At 50.3% G+C, this 20630-nt stretch overlaps 1 protein-coding gene across 1 annotated transcript in view; it reads right to left on the reverse strand.

Annotated features, from left to right (window-relative positions):
• COL27A1 (collagen type XXVII alpha 1 chain) overlaps window positions 1-20630 on the reverse strand; it is a 44340-nt gene that overhangs the window by 15356 nt on the left and 8354 nt on the right. The window contains exons 2-10 of the mRNA XM_042879072.1: window positions 11184-11331; window positions 10841-10999; window positions 10139-10334; window positions 9650-9787; window positions 3259-3529; window positions 2859-3175; window positions 2109-2153; window positions 1656-1775; window positions 56-94 (exon numbers count right to left, since the gene is read on the reverse strand). Of these exons, the coding sequence (XP_042735006.1) occupies window positions 56-94; window positions 1656-1775; window positions 2109-2153; window positions 2859-3175; window positions 3259-3529; window positions 9650-9787; window positions 10139-10334; window positions 10841-10999; window positions 11184-11331 (1433 nt within the window). The remainder of the gene's footprint in view (window positions 1-55; window positions 95-1655; window positions 1776-2108; window positions 2154-2858; window positions 3176-3258; window positions 3530-9649; window positions 9788-10138; window positions 10335-10840; window positions 11000-11183; window positions 11332-20630) is intronic.

A 20630-nucleotide genomic window follows, 5' to 3' on the forward strand; every position in this document is an offset into this window, starting at 1 on the left:
AAAACCCCCCCAGCTGGCCATGAAGAAGTAAAAACAAACCTGGAATGCTACTCACCGGCCAGCCAGCGTGCAGCAGCTGGTAAAAGGATGATTGCTGAAAGAATGGGAATAAACGTCAAACAAAGTTCTCCCTAAATCCCCATCCTCTTTCTGCTGGGAAAGAAAACTAACTTTCACTACACAAGCTATAAGGTGTATCTCGTGTGGGGTGGTACCACACTGTACTCTTATCCAGGTTGCAGGTGCCCAAGCTGGGAGATTAAGTTCTCTTCCTCCTCAAGTCCATTGAGCTGCTTGGGAATGTTGTTTTTCAGCATAGCAGGGACTTGTTCTGTTGCATTGCTTCTGCCGCAGCCCTGCTATGTTTCCACATGTGCAGCCCAACATCCTCTCTCTTTCCTTCTCTCCACCCCTGCCAGGGGCTTTTTGTCACAGAGAAGGAGACCAGGCTGGTTCAATACTAATAAATCCTCTCCAGCACTGCCTTCATCATCCCCAGCACATTGCTGGTATCGAATTCAGCCATTAGCAGCTGTCTGAGGCCACGTCCCTGCACAAAGCTGTACCTAAGGTGACAGTCCAGCCTCCTTTCCTCCCAGCAACACAACCTACAGACCCTTGGGAGGCACAACCCATCCCTCCTGAGCAGCAAGCTCAGCAGTTTGGAGGTACCCACTGCATCCAGCACTGCAACCCAGAACCTGTCCTGTCCCCACCAAACCCACACTGCAATGCTCAGGACCCAACGTGCTCAAGTTTTACCCACCATCAACCTCAAGGAAAACCCCCTCCCAGGTTTGACCCTCTGACACTGAAGGAAGAAGACGAGGAACTCATTACAGAGGGTAAACGCAGAGCCTTCAGCACATGGGAGTATTTCTATCAGCCTGCTGTGTTTAAGGGGCAGATGATGGATGGATGTGTTTAACGAGCCCTAATGCTGCAGCACTCATTGTGGCTGTTTGAGAGTCAATCCTGAGTTGGCCACTGCTCCTTTCCCCTGCCAGGACTTCTTAGAGGCTGGAGCAGGGCCAGCACTTTGCTTTGTCTCAGGAATCAGTGAACTCAGGTTCACTCAGGACAGGATATTATTTCATGAGGCTTGAAAAATACCCCCAAATCCAACCTTTTGGAAAAAAAAACCCACCACCATCTTCCACAAGATCTGAGCTCTTGCTTTATTCTGCTCTAAAGTTCCCTGCCCTCATTTCTTAGCCTGACCTCTTGCCTTTAACACTATGGGGAGAGACAAAGAAAACAGCAGTGCTGCAGGCTGAGCTCCCCAGTCTGGGCAGCAGCTCCTGTTTTCCACCCTTTTCCTCTGTTTTCCACTCTGTGCAACCTTGATGAAGCCTGACAAGGCCTGGATGCAGCACTGAGCACTGCACCCTGCAGCCACCTTCCTGCCTTCAAGCCTCATCCCCAGCAGCAGGACAGGAGGACATGGAACCTTAGAGAAGGAAAAGGCCAGGGGCATCTTCCCTCTCCCTCCTGTATCTCCACCCTGCCAGCCTCCCCAGTCCATCCCTGCCAGCCAGGAAAAGATGGAAAGGTTGGGAAGATCCTTTGGAAGCATTAAAAAGGACAAAAAACAAAACAAAACCCCATTGATGGGTATCTCAGTGCCCACCCTGAAGCCTTCCTGCAGTTCTCACCGTGAAGCTCAGCCAGTCCTCGCGGGAGTTCCTCCAGAGGACAAGAGTGGGGATGCCAGGGATGCCTGTGGGTCCTGGGTCCCCTGGGGGTCCCATCCTCCCCGTGGCTCCGGCGTGACCCTAAGAAGAAAAAGGCAGCTCTGTAACTCAACCTAGGGTTTGGACACTTGTCACAGGTTGGGCACAGATCCTGGCCTGGGATAATCTTTGGGCACAGGGATGTCAGTGTCACATGGCAGCATCCCTCCTGAGCTAAAGGCTGCTTCATGGGATTCAAACACCCAGCAAAAAGAGTGTTCCAAATACACATAAGGGGCCACTATGCTGCAGCACTGGATGCTCACTTTGCTGTGTTAATTCAAAACAAGCAAGATGCAAACCCAGACCATCACTGGTGCTTCCCTGAACCCTTGGCCACACCTCACAGCTTCACCCGTTTTCCTGGATACTCACTTTGTCTCCTTTGGGCCCCACCAGTCCACGTCTCCCAGGGCATCCCTACAAGGAAAGAAGAGCTGCATTACCTTCTGCCTTCCCCAGCAGAGAACAAACCAACAAACTGGATATAAGGAAGGTGGCTTTTACACTCAGGGTGGTGGGGCACAGGTTGCTCTGCAGACAGCCAAAGTCAGGCTGTTGGGTCTCTGAGCACTGATGGAGCTGTGGGTGTCCCTGTGCATTGCATTGCAGAGAGTGGGACTGGATGGCCTTTAAGTATCCCTTCTGACTCCAACTATGATGCTATGATCACCATTCTGCCCTGCAGGCTGCCCAGCCTGAGGTCAGAGGCTCTGAGTTGTCCCACTTTGCATGGATGCAGCCACATGCTCACTGTAGCCAAGGCAGCCCCAGCTGTCACCACAGGGACATTCATCCCTGCAGTGCCCTCGGCAGGTCTCAGGCACAGTCACTTCCCAACACATTTCTGGAGGTGAAGATGCCCAAGGTGATGCAGCACAAGGGTGTGCTATGGACCTGACACACGTCACACCACCAACCCAGCAGGAAGGCAGAGTCGTGTTTCCAAAAGGAAAATCCTATGTTTCTTTAGATGAAATTTTTAGGTATTACAGCAGTGGGGAAGCAAAAGAATGGGACCACAGGCTGACAATATTGTAAGGGTTTCTCCTCTCCATCTGCCATGGAAATGCAACCAGCCTACACCACCTACCCTTCCACCCCCATTGTGTCCCCCCCACTCACCGGCAGCCCTGGGGGTCCTGGCAGCCCTGGGGGTCCTGGCTTCACATGAGCCCGATATCCACGCACTGATGGCAAGATGGGGTGCCCCAGGGGGGTGTGAGGATGCTCTGGATCCCCTGCAGCCATCCCTGAGGAACCCTCAGGTGCAGCTGCCTGTCGTCTCGATGGGAACACTTTGGAGGAGGCAATGGGGTTCATGGCACGGCCAGGCTTGATGGGTGGGAGGCGAAGGCGGGTGTCTGCATTGCCCTTCAGCTTCTCCTTGGTGATGTTCTCCTGCCCAGGGTCAGAGGCTTGCTCCTTCTTGGCTGATGATCCTGGGAGGACAAAAGCACCATAAGGGGCCAGGCGTTGTGATGATGCTTGGGAGAAAGGGAGGAATCTGCACCAGCGGACTTACTGGGCATGCCGATGATCTGAGGTCTGCTCCTGCTGATCCCTGGCCTGCCAGGGCCAGTGATTTTATTATAGGTGGAGTTCAACAGCTCAAAGCCTTCATCCTCAATAGAAAGGCTTCCCTCCTCTTCCTCCAGCTCTTCAGCTGTTGGCACCTCAGCAGCAGAGAACAAAGTCCGGGTGCTCCCATCTGGCTGCAGGCTAAGGGTCTCCTGGGCATCTTCCCACGTCCAAAGTGGGCCCAAGGTCAAATCTGGATGGGAGAGCTTGGAATCCTGAGAAGGAAGGAGGGAAAGTAATGAAATCTGATGTTTTCTCTTTTTCTATTTGTTGTTCTACTAGGGCTCCAAGTGTCACTTTTGTACCAATACCCAGTCCTGGACCAACGTGCACCATAAGCTTCTTTCAGCGCCCAAAGCAGAGCAGGACATTGAATGGGTTCCAGGCAGTTCCCCAGTGCGAGGTGGGTTAGTTCACCTGCTTGAGTTAATTATTTTAACACGGATTTGTTTGTGTTTCTCTTTGGCCCACACCACCTACTCAAAGCACACTTTGTAGGGCACACATAACCCAACACAGGGCACCAACGAGAACCCATGGGAGCTCAGCCCTGGCTGATGCATCTTTGGGTTTGGTGCAAGGCAGTTGACTAACAGAGCCAGTGAGAAGTCACTAGAGGGAGACACAGGTCCGTGATTGCCTTGCAGGGCTGGGGAAGGGAGCAGGGAAGTACAAGGAGACGGCGAGCATCCTTCCCATCGTCCTTCCCTGGGCATCTTCTTTTGGTTGAACCAATCACTTGGCTCTGATTCTGCTCGGCACCATGGGCTCAAGGTGCACGTTCTGTTGGGAGTGAGTTGATGGGAGCTAACCCATCCTGGTGCTCCCAAGTACCACCAGCAATGTCACTGCCAAAACCAGTGGCTCCAAGGCAAGGGTTTGGTGGAATGGATGGCTCTGGTCAAACCCAATTCAGAAGAGCAACTGGGAGACAGAAGAGCTCAAAAGGCATCAGAGCATTTTCAAAACAACTGGAATGCTTTGCATTCAATTGTGAAAACACCCCAGGTCACATCCATCCCACATTATCTGACCCATCTTTGTCCATCGCTGCAGCTACAACTGACTGGGAGCTGGGGCCAATCCTCGACTCCATTTGAAGCCATAGGTCTCACCCAAAGGGCAATACTCTTCTGAGCCAAGATGATTTCTTAGTATAGAGGTTTTTGGGGAGAACAGGAATATTTCTACCTCCATCTTCAACATCCTGGGTATAGGTAGGAGGTGAGAGGCTGCCTGCTCCAACACAGACACGCTCCATGCACTGAATGTCTGACTAAGCAGGACCAAGCCCCATTCTTTGAAGCCACCCATGTCACATTTCTGCTTTAAGCAGAGCCAGGAATAATGCCAGCAGGTGTGATCCAGCCCCCCAGTTGACTCAGAGGTAGCAAGCTCTTATTTTGGTGCTGACATTTGTCTAACCCCTCCAATCTTGTGCATAGCCCACGCACAGCAAAGCTGGCTTTGCTGGGAACCATTCAGAATCCCCAGCATGAGTAAAATCACTCAAACCTCATTGATAACCATATTTCTAAGAGTAGAATCGTAGCTTGAAATTAGGTTGGAAAAAGACCTTCAAAAACCATCAGGTCGACCTGACCTACCAAGTCTCATCACTAAGCCATGTCCCTTAGTGCCTCTGTGGAGTCACAGCATCATTAAAGTTGGAAAGACCACTGAGATCACCTGGCCCAGCCACCTAGTCCAAGCATCAGCCATCAACCTATGCTATAACCTGGTACTGAGGAGCAGGAGTTGAGAGAGGTTGTGGTAAGGTCAAAGTGCAAGAAGCAAAGAGGGCAAGGTGGAAAGCAAGGTCTGGAGCCTGGTGGGAGGAGCTCCTCAGTGCTGACATTCTAGCCTATCAGCACACTATAATTAGCAGTCACTAGCTCAATTTCCCCCCTGAACAATGCAGCCCGTGGGCCGTGTAATTTGTTAGCAAACCACAGCAAATTGGGGTCAGCCTGACGCACGCTCCAACATCTGCCCAGCAAAGATTTAATGCTGTTTGTAAACCTCCACCCCCAGCACCTGGCAGTCTAAGGAAGAGGTAATAAATAGCAGAGATGGGAATTCATCTCAGGGGACGAAGGAGGCTTAGGGGGGCAGTGGCACCACACATCGAGTGATCCTCTTCCTGCAACCAGGCACAGTAATTAAACCCACAGCTTCTGCAGTCGCAGCTGTGTGATTCAATTTGGGGTCTGGCATGCAGTAAATTCAGCAAGAAACAAGAGCTGGTGGGGGTGGGGACCTGGCATCTTTGTAAGTTCAAATTAGAATAGTTCTAGCATTGGCTATTTTGCATTTCGGGGTGCTGATTCTTCAGCCTTGGCCAGAGAAAATGTTTATTTTGTAAGTGAAATGTCATTAATGGGCAGACTATGCAGGACATTAAGAGAGAGCTCTGCAATCTGACCCTCCTGGAGGCTACAAACACCAACCTGACTCCCAGCCCAACCTCCCCCTGCTGGGCCATTGAACCCCACCAAGATGTGGGGCAGGAGACCCATTCAATCCACAACAGCCCCACTCTTCAGGCCAGTTTCCTTCTATCCAAGGCCTTAGCTAATAATTAAAAGTCAGTTAGGGAAATGAAAGCTCCAGTCAGAGCCATAAAATGGAACATTCAGGTGCTGCCTTTGCTCACTGCCGTTTCCAGACACATACTGGGCAAAGAGCACTGCTGGGCACACAGTTTGTAACATGGGTGTCCCCTTGGCTTCTGCTCTTAAAATATCAAAAATGCAAAGCCACCTGATGCCTAAATAACCACAGAATCACTGAGGTTGGGAAAGACCTCTAAAGGTCACCAAGGCCAACCATCATCCCACCACCACCATGGCAGCTTCAGCGTTGCTTTGGGGGCTTTCTGATTAAAAACTGTTTTGAAATCCAGCTTTAATGGTGAGAACCAAATTCAGCTTTCCAACAAGATCCCTATTCCCCATTCTTACAAAATAAATATCTCTATCTATCTATAATTTTTGATCCAAAGCAAAAGCGTTCATTTCCTTAAGACACATTTTTGCAATAAATGAAACCACGAAACGTGCCAGCTACAGCCAGGAGAAATTAAACTTCATTCTGCATGTCTCACAGAGGGGGAAATCGGTGAGCTACGATGCTTTGTGCTGCATCACGAGGAGAGGATGATTCAGCCCATGGAGCACATGGACATCATTAACCAGAAAGCCCCCAGCAGGCAGAGGACAGAGGAAGGTCGGACTTGAAGAGATGCTGAGATCCTGCCTTGCAAAACCTGCGCAAAGCTTTGAGTTTAAAGGCAGGTGCTTCAAAGGAAAACGGCTGGTTTGCAAGGGCTGGAGGAGGACTGAATGGCAAACCACTAAAATAAAATCCAACATCATTTTTAACAGCAGAGGAAAGGTGTCTTGGCGATGCTGGATGGCATCAAGGGAGGAAGAGCACGGTGGGAAGCCAGCGCTGGAAGCCTGAGCTCTGCCTAAAGCAGAAGGTTTAAAGGCTCTAGATACCAGTGCATACATTAACCAGGAGCTGAAGCACCAGGGTGTGCAGCAGGGGATGGCAGGGCTGGGATCCGCTGCAATTACACTGTGTACAGGAACCAGAGCCAGGGGGACTCTGCAGTGCAATGCTGGAATCCCTAGAAAATGCTTGTCTGTGATTTTGATGTTCGTCTGTCATGTCTGGCATGGGAAAGGCCTGGGTTAGAGGTTCCCATCTGGCGAGCTCAGGGGAAATGTCTGACTTTCTGAGCTGAAAGTTACAGGTCCCACGTGTCCCAGCAATCACAGTTGAGTTATGTGGGCTCTTTGTAAACAGAATAAAATGCCAAGACCAATAGCATCCCTGCCTGCTCCTTTGTAACGGCCAAATTTAGAGTGAGAAGTCATTGTGAGAAGAACTGAGATGCACACGCTGGGAAATGCTTTAAGCAGCTCAAAGCTGCCCACTAGAATGGGGCAGAAGGCATTGGGGTGTGGAACTGCCCTAAAGGACATTTGGGAAGTAGGGACAGCAGGAATTGAGAGCAGGCACAGGGGGTATTTGTAAAAGAGAGGTAAGGGGAATAGATATGTGATAAGCAAAGTGCATCCTGACTTGTAGAGGGGCAGCTTCAGCACGGGGCAGTGGCAGCCACTGAAATAGCCCAACGTGAGCACTGGGGGGTTGGTTTGGCTCAGAAACTGGGGAAGGCCAAGGGATACTGGGAACACTTTGTGTTGTGATAACGTGCCCCAAAAAAGGCAAACAGGAGCCCTAGAGCAATTACAGAGCTTGTCCTCAAAGCAGAGCTCACGCTGGGTAGCGGAGCACCTGACATGGAGCTGGGTAATAGCAACATCACAGATAGTGCAACTATGCAACTAATGCTGTAGTGTTTAAAGGACACCTCATGTAACTCAGTGGGTATCGTCCAAGAAGATCAGTAGCATTTTGCTGACACATAACGGTGTCAGTGTGATGATCCCTGACTTCTGCTGGGCTGTTTGCTTGTTACGGACGGATTCCACCATCCAGAAAGGAGATTCACTCAGAGAGCAGCAAGCATGTCAAAGCCCAGCGTGGGGCACGTCTGTCCTCAGGAGTGCAGACACCACTGTACCACATTGCCCTCATTTTCTGCAAGGTCAGACCAGGCAGAGCGTAATTCAAAGCTTCACACCTTACCAGAAAACATACTGTTGTGAATAGAAGCCTTTTCCATCCAGCAGACAAAGGTACATTACAATTTACAAGCTCATGACCAGAGAAAGACAACACCAAACTATTTTCTTTCCAATGCATTCAACCATCGATCCCCTGGAAGAGCCTTCTGGGAGACACTCAGTATCAGGAAGGCTGAAAACCAAGAGCAGACTTTCTCCTAAGGGAGCCTCACTTGCAATACAAGCTTTTGTCCCCTCCTCCCTTCCTATGAACTGCCCCCAATCATCACAAGCACCACACTGTGATTTGCTTTATCCTCTGAAACGTGTCTTGATATAAGCAACAGCCACCAAGCTCTCACAAAGCTCTGGCAGCAGAGCTGAGTCCAATTAGGAAACACTAACAAACAACACATCTACTGCCTTCACCCACTCACATCTTCTTCCGTTGTCACTATAGCTCTCCATAATTAATCGGCTCTAATTAGGGATTTGGGAATTCACTGATGTACTTATTTACTTCTGAGAGAACAAAGGCATAGAAAGCGTAAATCCAAAGCACAGCACTGGACATCCCTGCTCTGCTCTTCATTGTTTCACACTGTTAGTAGTGCATTTTTTCTTCTAATGAATCCAAACATCAAGGATCCTGAGGCATCTCTGGTTCTGATTAAGTGCTCCAAAACCAAACTCATCCCAAACCATCACTGGCCTTCCTCTGCAACCCATGAGCTCCACCAGTTCAACCATGGCAGCATCCCATCCATCAGGATGGGAACACAAACCATCCTTAAGTTCTCAATGGCAGTGCCTGGGAGGGAAATAGAGAGGACTCTTCATTGCTCAATCATACAAAAATAAGTAAATAAATTAAAAAAAAAAAAAAAAACAGTTTGCATTTGCTGGCAGGCTTCCATCTCAGGATGTCTGTTTGCATGAAATTGGACAATAAACCACGGCTAGAAATCCCAAATGAAACAAATAAATAGGGTGAGACAGGAGGGTATGCGGAGGAACATTCCCTGCACATCACTCCTGCAGTGCAGAGCTGTACCCGAGCTGAGGAGTCCTGGATCACATTGGTTTCTTTTGGCACCTGCACAGTTGGAGAGAAAGAGAGACAACACGGATGCAGAACCTGTTCAGAACCTGGCCAGGAGATGAGGGCTCTCCCTGGGCAGAGTCCTGAGGACACCCTGGGTGCAATGTGTCCTTGGGGATCAATTGTGTGACTGATGGGAGCCCGTGTACTTCTAGAAAGATTACTGAGTAGGCTAATATTCAATTTTCCACCAGTGCTGACAACATAAAGAAGAAAACATCTGAAAGGATGATGCAATGCAGCAATCTTGCTGGGTGTGAGCAAGAACTTCAAAGTGATGCCCAGCTCCTGGTGACAGCTTTCCCCCACTACTGTAGCAGAACTCCAGCTGTATCACTCTACGGCTGCTCTGAATTTCCCTGAGTTTCACACATGGCACACACAGCCGTGCACACACCCAGGCTTTCTTTGGCTCAGAAACTCTTCCTCTGCCTCATTCTCCCCTTTGCACCAAACCCAACTATGACATCAATGGACAGCCTCCATCCCACGTGCTGACTACCACCACCACGAGCTTCCAGCATCTCAGCCCACAGCAGACACCCAGCTCCTTCCAGGCTGTATTGGCTCTCAGTTTGCCAGCTGCCCCACACCTCTGGCCATGCTGCAGAGTGGTCCCTCGGAGGAGGACTGAGGCCAGAGGAGTGCACACATGTCACGGTGTGGCTGTGGCAATGCTCGCCAGCTGCTGCTGCATCCCCCATCACAAAGGTCAGCTGCTGCAGAGCTCCCTGTGGGGGAAAACAAACAGAGATTTACCTGCGTGCTTCCTCCAGAGGAGAGGGAAAAGCCTGTGGAGCTGCCAGCATCCTGCAGCCAGGGGTTTCTTGCAGTGTGGGGTGGGCACTCAGCATCAACCAATCTCCCCATCAAACCCACAGCACATCAACTGCAAAGCGACTCCCAAGTCAGACTGGACAGGGCTGAGCACCGATGGAGCTGTGGGTGTACAGGCAGTGGGACCAGATGGCGTTTCCTGGTCCCTTCCAATTCAAACAATTCTATGACTCCTACAGACAGAGGTGCAACCACAGTTTGTGTAGCAAACCCCATCCCCAAACGCAGCCCTGCCCTGCCCTCACCTCAAAGGGGATCTCAAAGGACTCCACCAGACCTCCGATGATGAGCAGCCCCTCAGTGCCCACACCCATCCCCAGGTAGCCGGGCCAGCTGTCTCTCTCCACCAGCCGACAGTCCACGTGCAGCTCCAGGCTCTCCTGGGAGATGCTGAGTGCAACTCGGTGCCAGCGCCCATCACTGAGCAGGGAAACGGGGAACCTGCATCACCCAGAGGGAAGGGAAGAGGCAGAACATGAAACCTGGCTCCTACACGAGGCGGGATGAGGCATCACCCTTACCAGCTCCCAGGACTCCTCCATCCTTAAAGTGGATGCTAAGGATGATACAAAAGGAATCAATGCTACTGTTACAAATAAGCACTGTTGGTTCCTTCCAGCTTGGAGGAGACGGAGGTTTCCAATGGATTTGGAAGCCTAAGTGAAAAATGATGTTTCGAAAATTATTGCTTTTTGTGCCTTGAAAACTATGGAAAATTGGTGGTGTCTTGGAAATTATTGCTATTTGTTTTTCTCTCCCCTTGGCTTATCCCCAGTCTTTCTACAGGGCAAACCACAGGCTACCAAAGCAACGATTAAGGTAACATTGACCCCGGGCATCCCCTACCAGGACGTCAGTGCTGTGGGCAGGCCGGCTTGGCTCCAGCAGAGCAGGGATGGCCCAGGAGGAGCAGACACAGCAGCAAACAGCCCCTAAGTGTCACTTACTCGTAGTGCCTCCTCCTCGTGGTGACAAAGACCAAGCCGTATGGGCTAACCCGGATCTGGAAGAGCACGTGGCTCCGATGGCTCAGGATGGTCAACAGGCTGGTGTCCTCCTGCAGTGAGTACCTGAGCTTCATCAGCACGCTCAGCTCATCTGCAAACCTGGGAGAAAGAAGTATGGTGCATCTTGCAGCATAAAACGAGTCACAGTAAAAAGGAGCTCAGTGAGAACAAGGAATAACAAGAAAACCAAGAGCAAATAGGCTGTAAGGTTGGATACCCAGCAAGGAGCAGCCAGGACACAGAGCACTGTTCACATAACCTGAGGTGCAATCTCAGCACCCACCTGTCCCCAAACACCTCCTGTGTAGGAATGCTGAGGGTGGAGTACTGCCCGATCTGCAGAGTGCTGCAGTTGGCCTCATCGTAGCTGAAGGAAACATTGCTGAGGTCCTTTAAGTGAGAAGTCATTTTGTCCAGCAGGTTCACTTCATCTGCGCAAGAGGAGAGATAGTTAGCAGCTGAGCTGCCCACACTCTGCTCACTTCATTCTTCTTACTGGGAGGGGAAACAAAGCTGCCTCATCAAGGATGAAAATACAGTCTGGGGACACTGAAAGTTCACAGATACAGCCAACAGCTCTGAGAACATCAGCAGCAGCCAGGTGATATGTCTGAAATGGGAAGTGACTTCTGAGAGCAGTGCCCCAAAACCACAGAGGGCCATTCCCACCCCAGCAGCACCGTTATGAAAGTAGAGCTGAGCGCTGTGAAGCAGAGCGCGGGACACACGTGTCCTAAAACACAGGTCCCAGCTCAGCCGAAAAGCTGCTCAGTCCTTTCCCAAGTTTCTTTGTTGAGGTTTGCCCACTTGCAATACATAATCGTACCAGGGAGAGAAATTATGCAACTGCATCCCCTAGAAAGGCAGCTGCACTGGCCAAACTGCAGAGCACCCTCTGCCCAGAGCACAGTCTGCTGATATTTCAAGAGCTATGCTCTGCTGTGCATCACAAAGATCCATTTCCCAGCAGCTGAGAAGTTGGGAACACCACAACATCTTCACATCAGCAAGAGTGCAGGGCTGAGCTCCGTGGAGACAGCAGCTACAGACCCCAGAGTGGTGCCAGATCTGCAGAGCTCATCTGTGCCAAACGTGGTGCATGTGTGTAGTGCTGGGAATTAACCTGGGATCAAACACAGCTGAGAGGGAAAAAAAGAATGGGAATATTGCTCCTTTCCCATTCCTCCCCATGTATGCTGTGTGCTCCATCCCAGGTCTGACCTTGAAGATCTGAGTTGAAAGCAGGGGATGCTGTTAGGTGAATGGCTGCCCCATACATACCACAACTGAGGATTCACTACAATAAATAGCATGGTTAAATGCAAGCTTTCCCAGGGAGGGCATGGGCTTAAACACGTGACTTGAGCATGTGATGATGTTAACCACATTCCACGAAAACACACAGGGAGAAGTGAAGCACGTGCCTTCCTAAATAAAAAGCAGCAAAGCCTCAGCACCAAAGCCTCTGTTTGCAGCTTCTCCCCAGGACTAACCTGGGGTCACTCCCACCCTGGCACTGCAGGGTTTCTGCTTGAATGTCATGGATTTGCCCTGTGTTTCAGAGCAGGCTTGTTTCTCTCTCTTGGCATTACACTCCCTGGATTACACAGCACAGCCCAGAGGCATGCCCAGGACCAGCATCACTTTCCCTGCCTTCATATGAACACAGGTGCACTTTAAGTAATGGTTGCAAAGCTGAATGGTAAACATCCAGAAAAGTACACATCCCTGCTACAAAATGAAACCACCTGAAAAGAAGCACGTGGAAACTCTCTAAGAAGTTATAAACAAATTCCATCCCCAACATTAAGCACGAGCATACCTAGTAAGGCAAAGTGAGGAGACAAAGCCTGCATGCACCCCAGCACTGGTTGGTATCACGGACTTTCCCAATGCACCTGTATCCACTGTAAGCTCCTGTCTTCAACACTGGGCTTTTCTTGTTCTTTTGCCCCCAGACAGCTAAAAAACCCCAAGAACAAAAGGAGGAGCAAGGAACCCAGAGCACACTTCGATCTATCAAGGAACACGGGGAAAACACCAAGGCAAAGCTTCAGGAAGGACTGGAAGATGAGCACCCTCTGCTTTACCAGCACTGCTCTTAAATGGGGGCAGAGGCTGTGGATGGAGGTCCCAGGTGAGGCTGCTTGGGGTCATTAGGGCCCATTGGTGCTCTCAGGACCCCTTCTGTCCCATCCCATCCCATCCCATCCCATCCCATCCCATCCCCAGTGCTGCAGTACAGGTGGCTGAAATTAGAACACCCATCCCTTCTTGGCCCATCTGCACACACACAGAACTTCTGCTCAGTCTGAAGTTCTCCCCATGGAGGAGGAATGAGGGGAAAAAGAGATGATGCTAAATGTTGCAAAACATAATTGGAGCCCTGGGAGAACACATCTTAGGATCTGTCAGAGTCAATCACTTCCTCAGGACGTGCAGTGCTGCTTGGGATGTGAAGTGACAGGGCTGGATGAGGCCTGCAGACAGTCCTCTGGATCTTTTTTCCAGTTTCTGAGTGCCTTATGGAAATACTGCACTAAAAGTCTGCGTAGGCTCATAGTCCGTGTGCTTCTGCAGCCTTTCCAAACTCTGAGTCGGAGAAACTTGCACACCACCACTGAAACTTAATAATAAAATTAAATGGAAATGGAAGTGATGCATTAAATGATGGAAGAAGAGGCGTTTGTGCCAGGGCAAGGCTTTCCTGGCCTCTCTCACCACCACCACCTTGGCACATGCACAGCCCTCAACCAAGGGCTCGAAGCCAGGTGGCCCTCCCAGCGCTCCTGCACTGTTTGGCGTTTCTGTTTTGCTCTTCAGAGCAAACTGCTTGTGCTGGAGCTGTGACCTGAGCGAGGCTGTGCACTGCACACACACACTGCTGGGCTGCGGTGAGCCCTCACCTTCCTACTTGGTCCCAGTGCCATACAGAGCTCCCATGCCCACACACAGAGGCATCAATGCCCTTTACTTCCTAAAAACCCATGTGTAGTTGACCTTGTGAAACACAGAGTGCTATAGCAAGAGGGAAAAAAAAAACCCACAAACCAACCCAACCAATGAAGCAATACAGCCAGAAAGGCATCTTTGCATTTGTTTGGACTTGCCTGCTGACTGCCCACTGTGGGTGGACAAGGACACCTCCGCAGTATTGCATCCACAGGATGCCAGCCCTTTGGTAGCTCTTCCTATCTCTCTCTACCCTAGCATTATTTGTACTATTAAAAACATCCAGAGCAGCCATCCATTCTGGTTTTCTACCATTTCCAGTACGCTATTTGCTTTCTTTTTAAGTGCAACAGAAGACACAAGAGAAAGGTTCAAGCTGAGGGTGGTGTGTGTCCACTGAGAAGGTTATGCAACAAGACTTAAACCTTCCCCTCCCTGCTCTGGAAAGCAAAGAGAATTCAATTGTGACTCAGTGGCTGCAAGTTGGAGGGGACAGAGCCAAGGCAGGAAGAGAAAGAAAGAGCACGTTGCTCCCGGGAGGAGTGAATGCCTCTAACCACCTATGGAGAGGACAGAAAACATCAGGGAAGCGAAACCTTCTCGGAAGAAAAGCCTGCTGCACACATTGTTCAGACAGGAAAAGCTGAGCACGGGCGGGCATCCAACACATCGCACGCTGCTGCTGCTTTGTGTTGGGGTCTGCAGAGGGATGGGGCTTCTGGGGACAGCGCCTGGGGAGGAGGAAGGGCTGCTGGGAGCATGGGGTGACCCTGAGTGAGGACACACTGGCCACAAGGGAAAGGAGGCCGGGCTGGATGGGGCCCTGAGCAGCCTGATCTGGTGGGGGGCAACCAGCTCACAGCATAGGTTGGGGCAGGGGGCTGTAGGTTGCCTTCCAACACAAGTTATCCTGTGATTCTACAACTCCATCTCATACAGCTCCTCAACCATCTCCTTCCTGAGTGCTGACCTCAAAGTGAAGCTCCTGGTCTCTAGGAAATTGCCCTGGGCTGCTACAATTTACCCCAACCCTGCACACCTTGTTCTCTACGTATCCTTCCCAATTAACACTGTGCAACTGGTGTTTTATCTATAGTCGGGGCTTAATAGCTTTAGCTGGAAAGGGATTTTTAAATGGCTTGCATTTAAACCTGTGCAAATCCCCTCACAGCCATCCCTCAATCAGTACAGGTCTAACTTATAGCAATTAAATGTAATTACCAAATTGCAGTGAGTCAGCATAAACCAGATATGAGCAGTCTACAGCATTTACACAGAGAATTCGGTGGGATTAATTTGAAAAGATGTAAAACACATTCCAGTAAAACTTGTGTGACAGCAAGTGGGGACAAGTCCCAAAAACGTCGGCCCTCGCTGCTGCTCGTAAATAAGCTTCTCTTTGTTGCTTCATTGCCAAAGTAAAGTAACGAGTTCTGCAAACTAGGAGGTTGTGTTCTTGCCCAAGGAGGCTGTGGATGCCCCATCCCTGCAGGCATTCAAGGCCAGGCTGGATGTGGCTCTGGGCAGCCTGGTCTGGTGTTGGTGACCTGCACACAGCAGGGGGTTGGAGCTGGATGAGCACTGTGCTCCTTTGCAACCCAGACCATTCTATGATTCTATGAAACTATTGCCCTCCAGGAACTCATGTCCTAAAGATCTCCCTCTGTTTTATAGAGCTGGGAGGTGTGAATACGCATGCTGCAGAGAAGCAATGATGGTGGAGATCTTCTCTTGCACAAGGAAATGCAATTGCAGAGTTTGAGGTGGAAGCAGCAATTCGACGGGTAGCACCTGTTTTTGGAATGCCTCCTTCCCCTTCTTCTCCATTAGAAGTTGATCTTCACAAGCAACTTCAGCCTAACTTTCCAGTGTGCCAGGATAATTATTGGAAAGCCTGGCAGAGATCAACCTGAGCTATTATTTCAACAGTGTTGAAAGTGTCTCGAGCAGCAAGGGGAGCGGTCAGGCTCACGTTATCCTCTGCTGCAGGCATAAGCATTTGGAAGAGATAACAACCTGAGAACATCAAAATCAGTGCATCTAGGCCCAGGCTGGGAATTCCTCCTTTCAACAAAGGCGAAGAAGATCCTGGCCTTCAACTCCTCTGCTCCTTCCATCGGCGATGAAACAGTTCATTAAGTGTAATCTAACAGCGCTTTTAAACTTCCAAGTAACGTCATCCAAGGCCGAAACTGAACCTTCAACCTGAGAACACTGGAGATGTGCAAGGCACGGCAGACCCGAGGCGGCACACCCAGCTGTTAGTCACTGCCGAAAGGCAGCAGGAAGGGTCTGATCTCATGCCAGCAGCCATCTGTCACACCGCCATGGAGCGCGCGTTGGATCCGATCCCTGCCACTCTAGTTCTCCAGGTTCTAATCATAGAACAGAGAGCTGCAAGAAAGGAACAGCACTGTTCTGAAAGCTGCTTTGTGCACCCAGCCCTGGGGCTGTGAGTCCCGGCACCGTGCTGCCCTGTTGGGACAAACCGTGGTACCAAAAGCTGCTCCATTCTGGTAGAGGTAGCAGTAGGAGGGAACAAGAGCAAATCTGCACAGCCAGCATGAATAGAGGGCTCTGGTAAAGTCTATCTTAAGCAGCCTGCACTAACAAGTATTGCACAGCCCGACACGGGAGTACGGACGGTGTTATCCACAGCACAAGAGCACACCTGCTGCAATAAGGGCAACATATGCACGTACGCAAACCCTATCCAAAGAGGGGTTCTCATTTTTCCAAACTAATTCAGATACAGGGAAATTATTAAAAGATCTTTGTCATCTTCTCCCATGCCTGTGCTCTCCGCTCTCTCCAGACCCCATTTGCACCCCAGTCAACGTTGCAGCTTTAACCCCAACAGCCCCACTGTTCAGTCCTTGCCTTGGCCAAACCGATGGCTATCTTCTTCACTGCAACCCAAAACAGCAAATAAAATATCAGACACATTCATTCTAACCTGGTTGATGTTCCCCTCAGACTGCTTCCAGCAGATGCAAGGTGCAGGAGCCTTCAGCATGGCTGGAGAAGAGCAGGCAGCTCTCTCATGGAAGGGGCAACTTCCATGCAACCAAAGGTGCCCTGAAAGCCTTTTTCCTTGGCCATCATCATTTGTGTGCTCCACCAGGTGTGCCTGATGGGCAGCAATGAGGTACTAACTCTCCTTGTGCACGTCATCAACTTTTTAGACAGCAGTAGTGGCACTTGTGCTTCTTTAGCCAGATGGAGAAAGGACATCTACTCATTAAAGAACCCAGTGCTCGAGCATCCCACTCTGCAGGCCATGGTCATCGTTCCTCTTTCCTAGGGCTCTCAGTACTCAGCCCAATGTGCTTTATCAAGGAACCAGAAGGCAGCTGAAAAAGGCAATGGAGGGGGATAGCACAATTTTCCAACTGTGATAAGAGCCAATGACTTCACTGGGATGCGATTAGATTTGCAACTGCAAAGGCTCGGCTCAGGGCACTGCCACCTCCCCACCACGGATCCAGATCAGGGATCCATGCCCACCCTGGGCAGCCCATGCCCTCACGCTGTGCAATCCCTGCAGCCCCGCCACACACAGTCACACTCAGACACATTTCAGCTGATGAGGATTCACAGCTCCAACGGTGACAAGTGAGGCTGGGGAAGCAGCTGCAAGGTCTTCCCAGCAAACTGACCAAAAAAGCTGGAGCTTGCAGGGGACCAAGGCAGAGAAGACAGATCCCACCTGCATGGGGTCTAACATGGGAGATCTGCTGTTGCACAAACATCTGGCAAAGGTGCTGCATCTGTCCAAACCTGTCTTAGCATGGGGAGATGTTCCCAGCCACGTCTTCGTTCAGCACAGCCAATTTTCCCCTTGAAAAGGATGGCTGCAGGTCAGCACATGGCTCACCTCTGCTGAGACATGGCCACGTCAGGCTGCAGTTATTCACTTTTGGAGCTTCCCTGCAAAGCACCAGGCTCTTGACCTTCATCTGATGGGGACAAGTGTTCCTGGCCCTGTTTGTCCTCTGGCCTGGGGCATCTTCAGAAAAGGGAGAGGAAGAAAAGGGGTGCTGGGCAAACAGGGGCAGCCCTTCCTCCATGCTTCCTGCAACATTTCTCACAGCAATACAGAGAGAAAGAAAAAAAGGGAAAAAAGAAATTATAGAAAAGGAGCATTTCCAGGCTAACAAGCTGATATTTCACAGCCAAAAAGCACTCTGCTTTTCACCTCGGGCAAAACATGTGCACATTTGTGATTCATTCCACACCCACGGCTGCCAATTTTCCTGCGCAAACCGTTGAATTGTTGAGGTTTCAATCTTTACCAAACTCTCAAATGCTCCTCCAAATTCTTCACGCTCCCTTCTGCAATCCCCATTGGTACTTTTGGAACCTGTGGGTGCCTTTAAGGCTCATGGCCACGCTCCAGCTGGGGAATGGCAATGCATGCATGCTATCCAAGCATGCCCCAAACCGTGCTGAGTGCCCTTATCCATCATGGCTCTCCCATCCACTGCGGCTGTCTGGGGTTCTGAGCCTGACCACGGCTCGAGGTGGCCATAACCCAGACCAAAGGGGCTCTGCAGATTTCAGATATCGACCTTTCACTGCTCATCAGATGAGGGGTCGGCCTCAGGGTTGAATGGAATTGCTGGGAAGAAGTCACGCAGAAAACTTTCCTGATCTCACTGTAAAAAAATAAAAGGCTGAGTCATTTTGAGTCAGCCTTATGCGGGGCTTTGTCTCTGTGGGCGATTCACCCCTTTCATGTTTTGGTTTCTTTTATACTCTGTGCAATCTCAGTCATAGGCAGCAGCTTTGACAGTGAAAGGGAGACTGTGTTTAAACCTGAGATATCAGCGCAGTTCAAAAAAGAAAAAAAAGAAAACAAAAACTTTCCTTTCCAAAGCACACAAAACTTCCACCAGAAGCCCCATTTTGGGTCCACCAAAGCCCACCGAGGCAAATCCCCAAACCTACCCTCCCTCAACATCACTGTTACTTACCTGGGGGAGAGCAACCAACATCCCAAGCATATTTTTCCTCTGTGCAGACCTGTCTTCTCTTTTAGTGTATCACATCTCATTTGAGAACCCCTAGAGCAAACACTTCACTGCAGCTCTGTTCCACTTGCAGATCTCTTCTGGTACGACACAGTCTAGAATTGGACTCTCATGATGAGGACCACCCAAATCACCACCCTTTTAGACACGTATGGGTTGGAATGCACCAGAGCTCCTTTAGCCCAAAGCCCACTTCTCCTCTAACCCAGACTGGCATCTCCCCAGCTTCATAAGTGGGACGTCCATCCAACTGCCTGCCACCTGACAGAGCTGTGGGTGTTCACTGCAGGGACTTGGACCAGATGGCCTTTAACGTTCCCTTCCAACGCCAACCATCCCGTGATCCTACAAGTGAGAAGAGGAACCGAGGAGCAGAGCTCCCACTGGTGTCCAAATCCCTCCCCACACCTCAACAGGGAGCTCCCCAGGCCCTAATAAAGAGCAACCCAACAGAGGCAGAACAACTTCGTTGCTGAGGTGCTGCAGACACCACTGGATGCTCTCTCTCTGCACCTGGCTCTCCTAAGGGCAGGGCACATCATTTTCCTGTCTAACTCCAGCCGTTCCTGCTGGATTTATCTGCAGAGCAACGTGTGAATTGCTGCAAACAGCCCCCTGCTAACGGGGTGAGCGTGCTTTCAGCGAGCAGATGACACGTCCTGGAAGTTGCTGCAGCAATTGCTCACGCTGGGCTCGCAGCAGTGCTTCCAGCCTTTGTAATGCGTTTCAGTGCTCTGTCAGAGCGACGTGAAGAACCTTCTTCTGATTTTTTTGATTTTTTTTAATAGCTTGGAAGTGAAGCAAAGTAAAAATCATGTAAAAGTTTGACTTGGCTTGAGCTGCTGCGCCTCTCCCAACAAACCTCCAGCAAAACAAGTGCTGTGAGGAGTCAGCTCAGCCCCAAATACAGTTAGAGGCACTCAAAATCTGAAACACAGAGGGCCAAATCTCAGGTATGTGAACCATTGGAGCCATTCACCTTCTGCCATGTCACCTAGACCAGAACACTGCTATGAAACGTGGGAAAATCAGGTTCAAAGGCCTCTTCTTTCTAAAGTTCCCTATTTCTACATTTCAAGAGCCCACTCTTCTCGCCAGTCATTGCTACTGGGGCCACCTGCAGGCACATGTGCAGCACAATGCCTCCAGCACATGCAATGGTACTGGAGAAGGGCTTCCCCAGTGCTAAGCTGCCCAATGGATGTAAATCTCCTGATCACACAAACAGGTGAATTAGTGATGACACTAAGACAGAAAAAAGAACTCTGGAGGACATGTAATGCTATGAACATCCTGTGCGTTGGAATTCAAAGAAGAAAAAGGATGGTGAGGCACTGGAACAGGTTGCCCAAGGAGGTTGTGGATGCCCCATTCCTGCAGGCATTCAAGGCCGGATTGGATGGCTCTAGGCAGCCTGGTATGCTGGTTGGTGACCCTGCACATAGCAGGGGGTTGGAATTAGATGATCACTGTGGTCCTTTTCAACCCAGGCCATTCTATGATTCTGTGAAAATGCAAAACTTGCCCAGTGTAGATGCAGGGCCTTTGACATTCTGCTTTGCTCTGGAGATCTGTTCTTGGTAGACAACAGAACTTTATGGCACCGACAATAAGTTGATGTTCAGCTACCAGACTCATGAAGAGCTCTGGGTCTCTCTTTAGTTTGCCTTCCTGAGTCTCACAGCTGTAGAGAAAAGCATGGAAAACACAACCTTGGTGATTCTGTGATCTGAAAGAGAAGCTCT

The sequence above is a fragment of the Lagopus leucura genome, unplaced genomic scaffold (genome assembly GCF_019238085.1).
Source record: "Lagopus leucura isolate 7727_CA_CO unplaced genomic scaffold, USGS_WTPT01 Super-Scaffold_100022, whole genome shotgun sequence".
In the NCBI taxonomy this organism is placed as follows: Eukaryota; Metazoa; Chordata; class Aves; order Galliformes; family Phasianidae; genus Lagopus; species Lagopus leucura.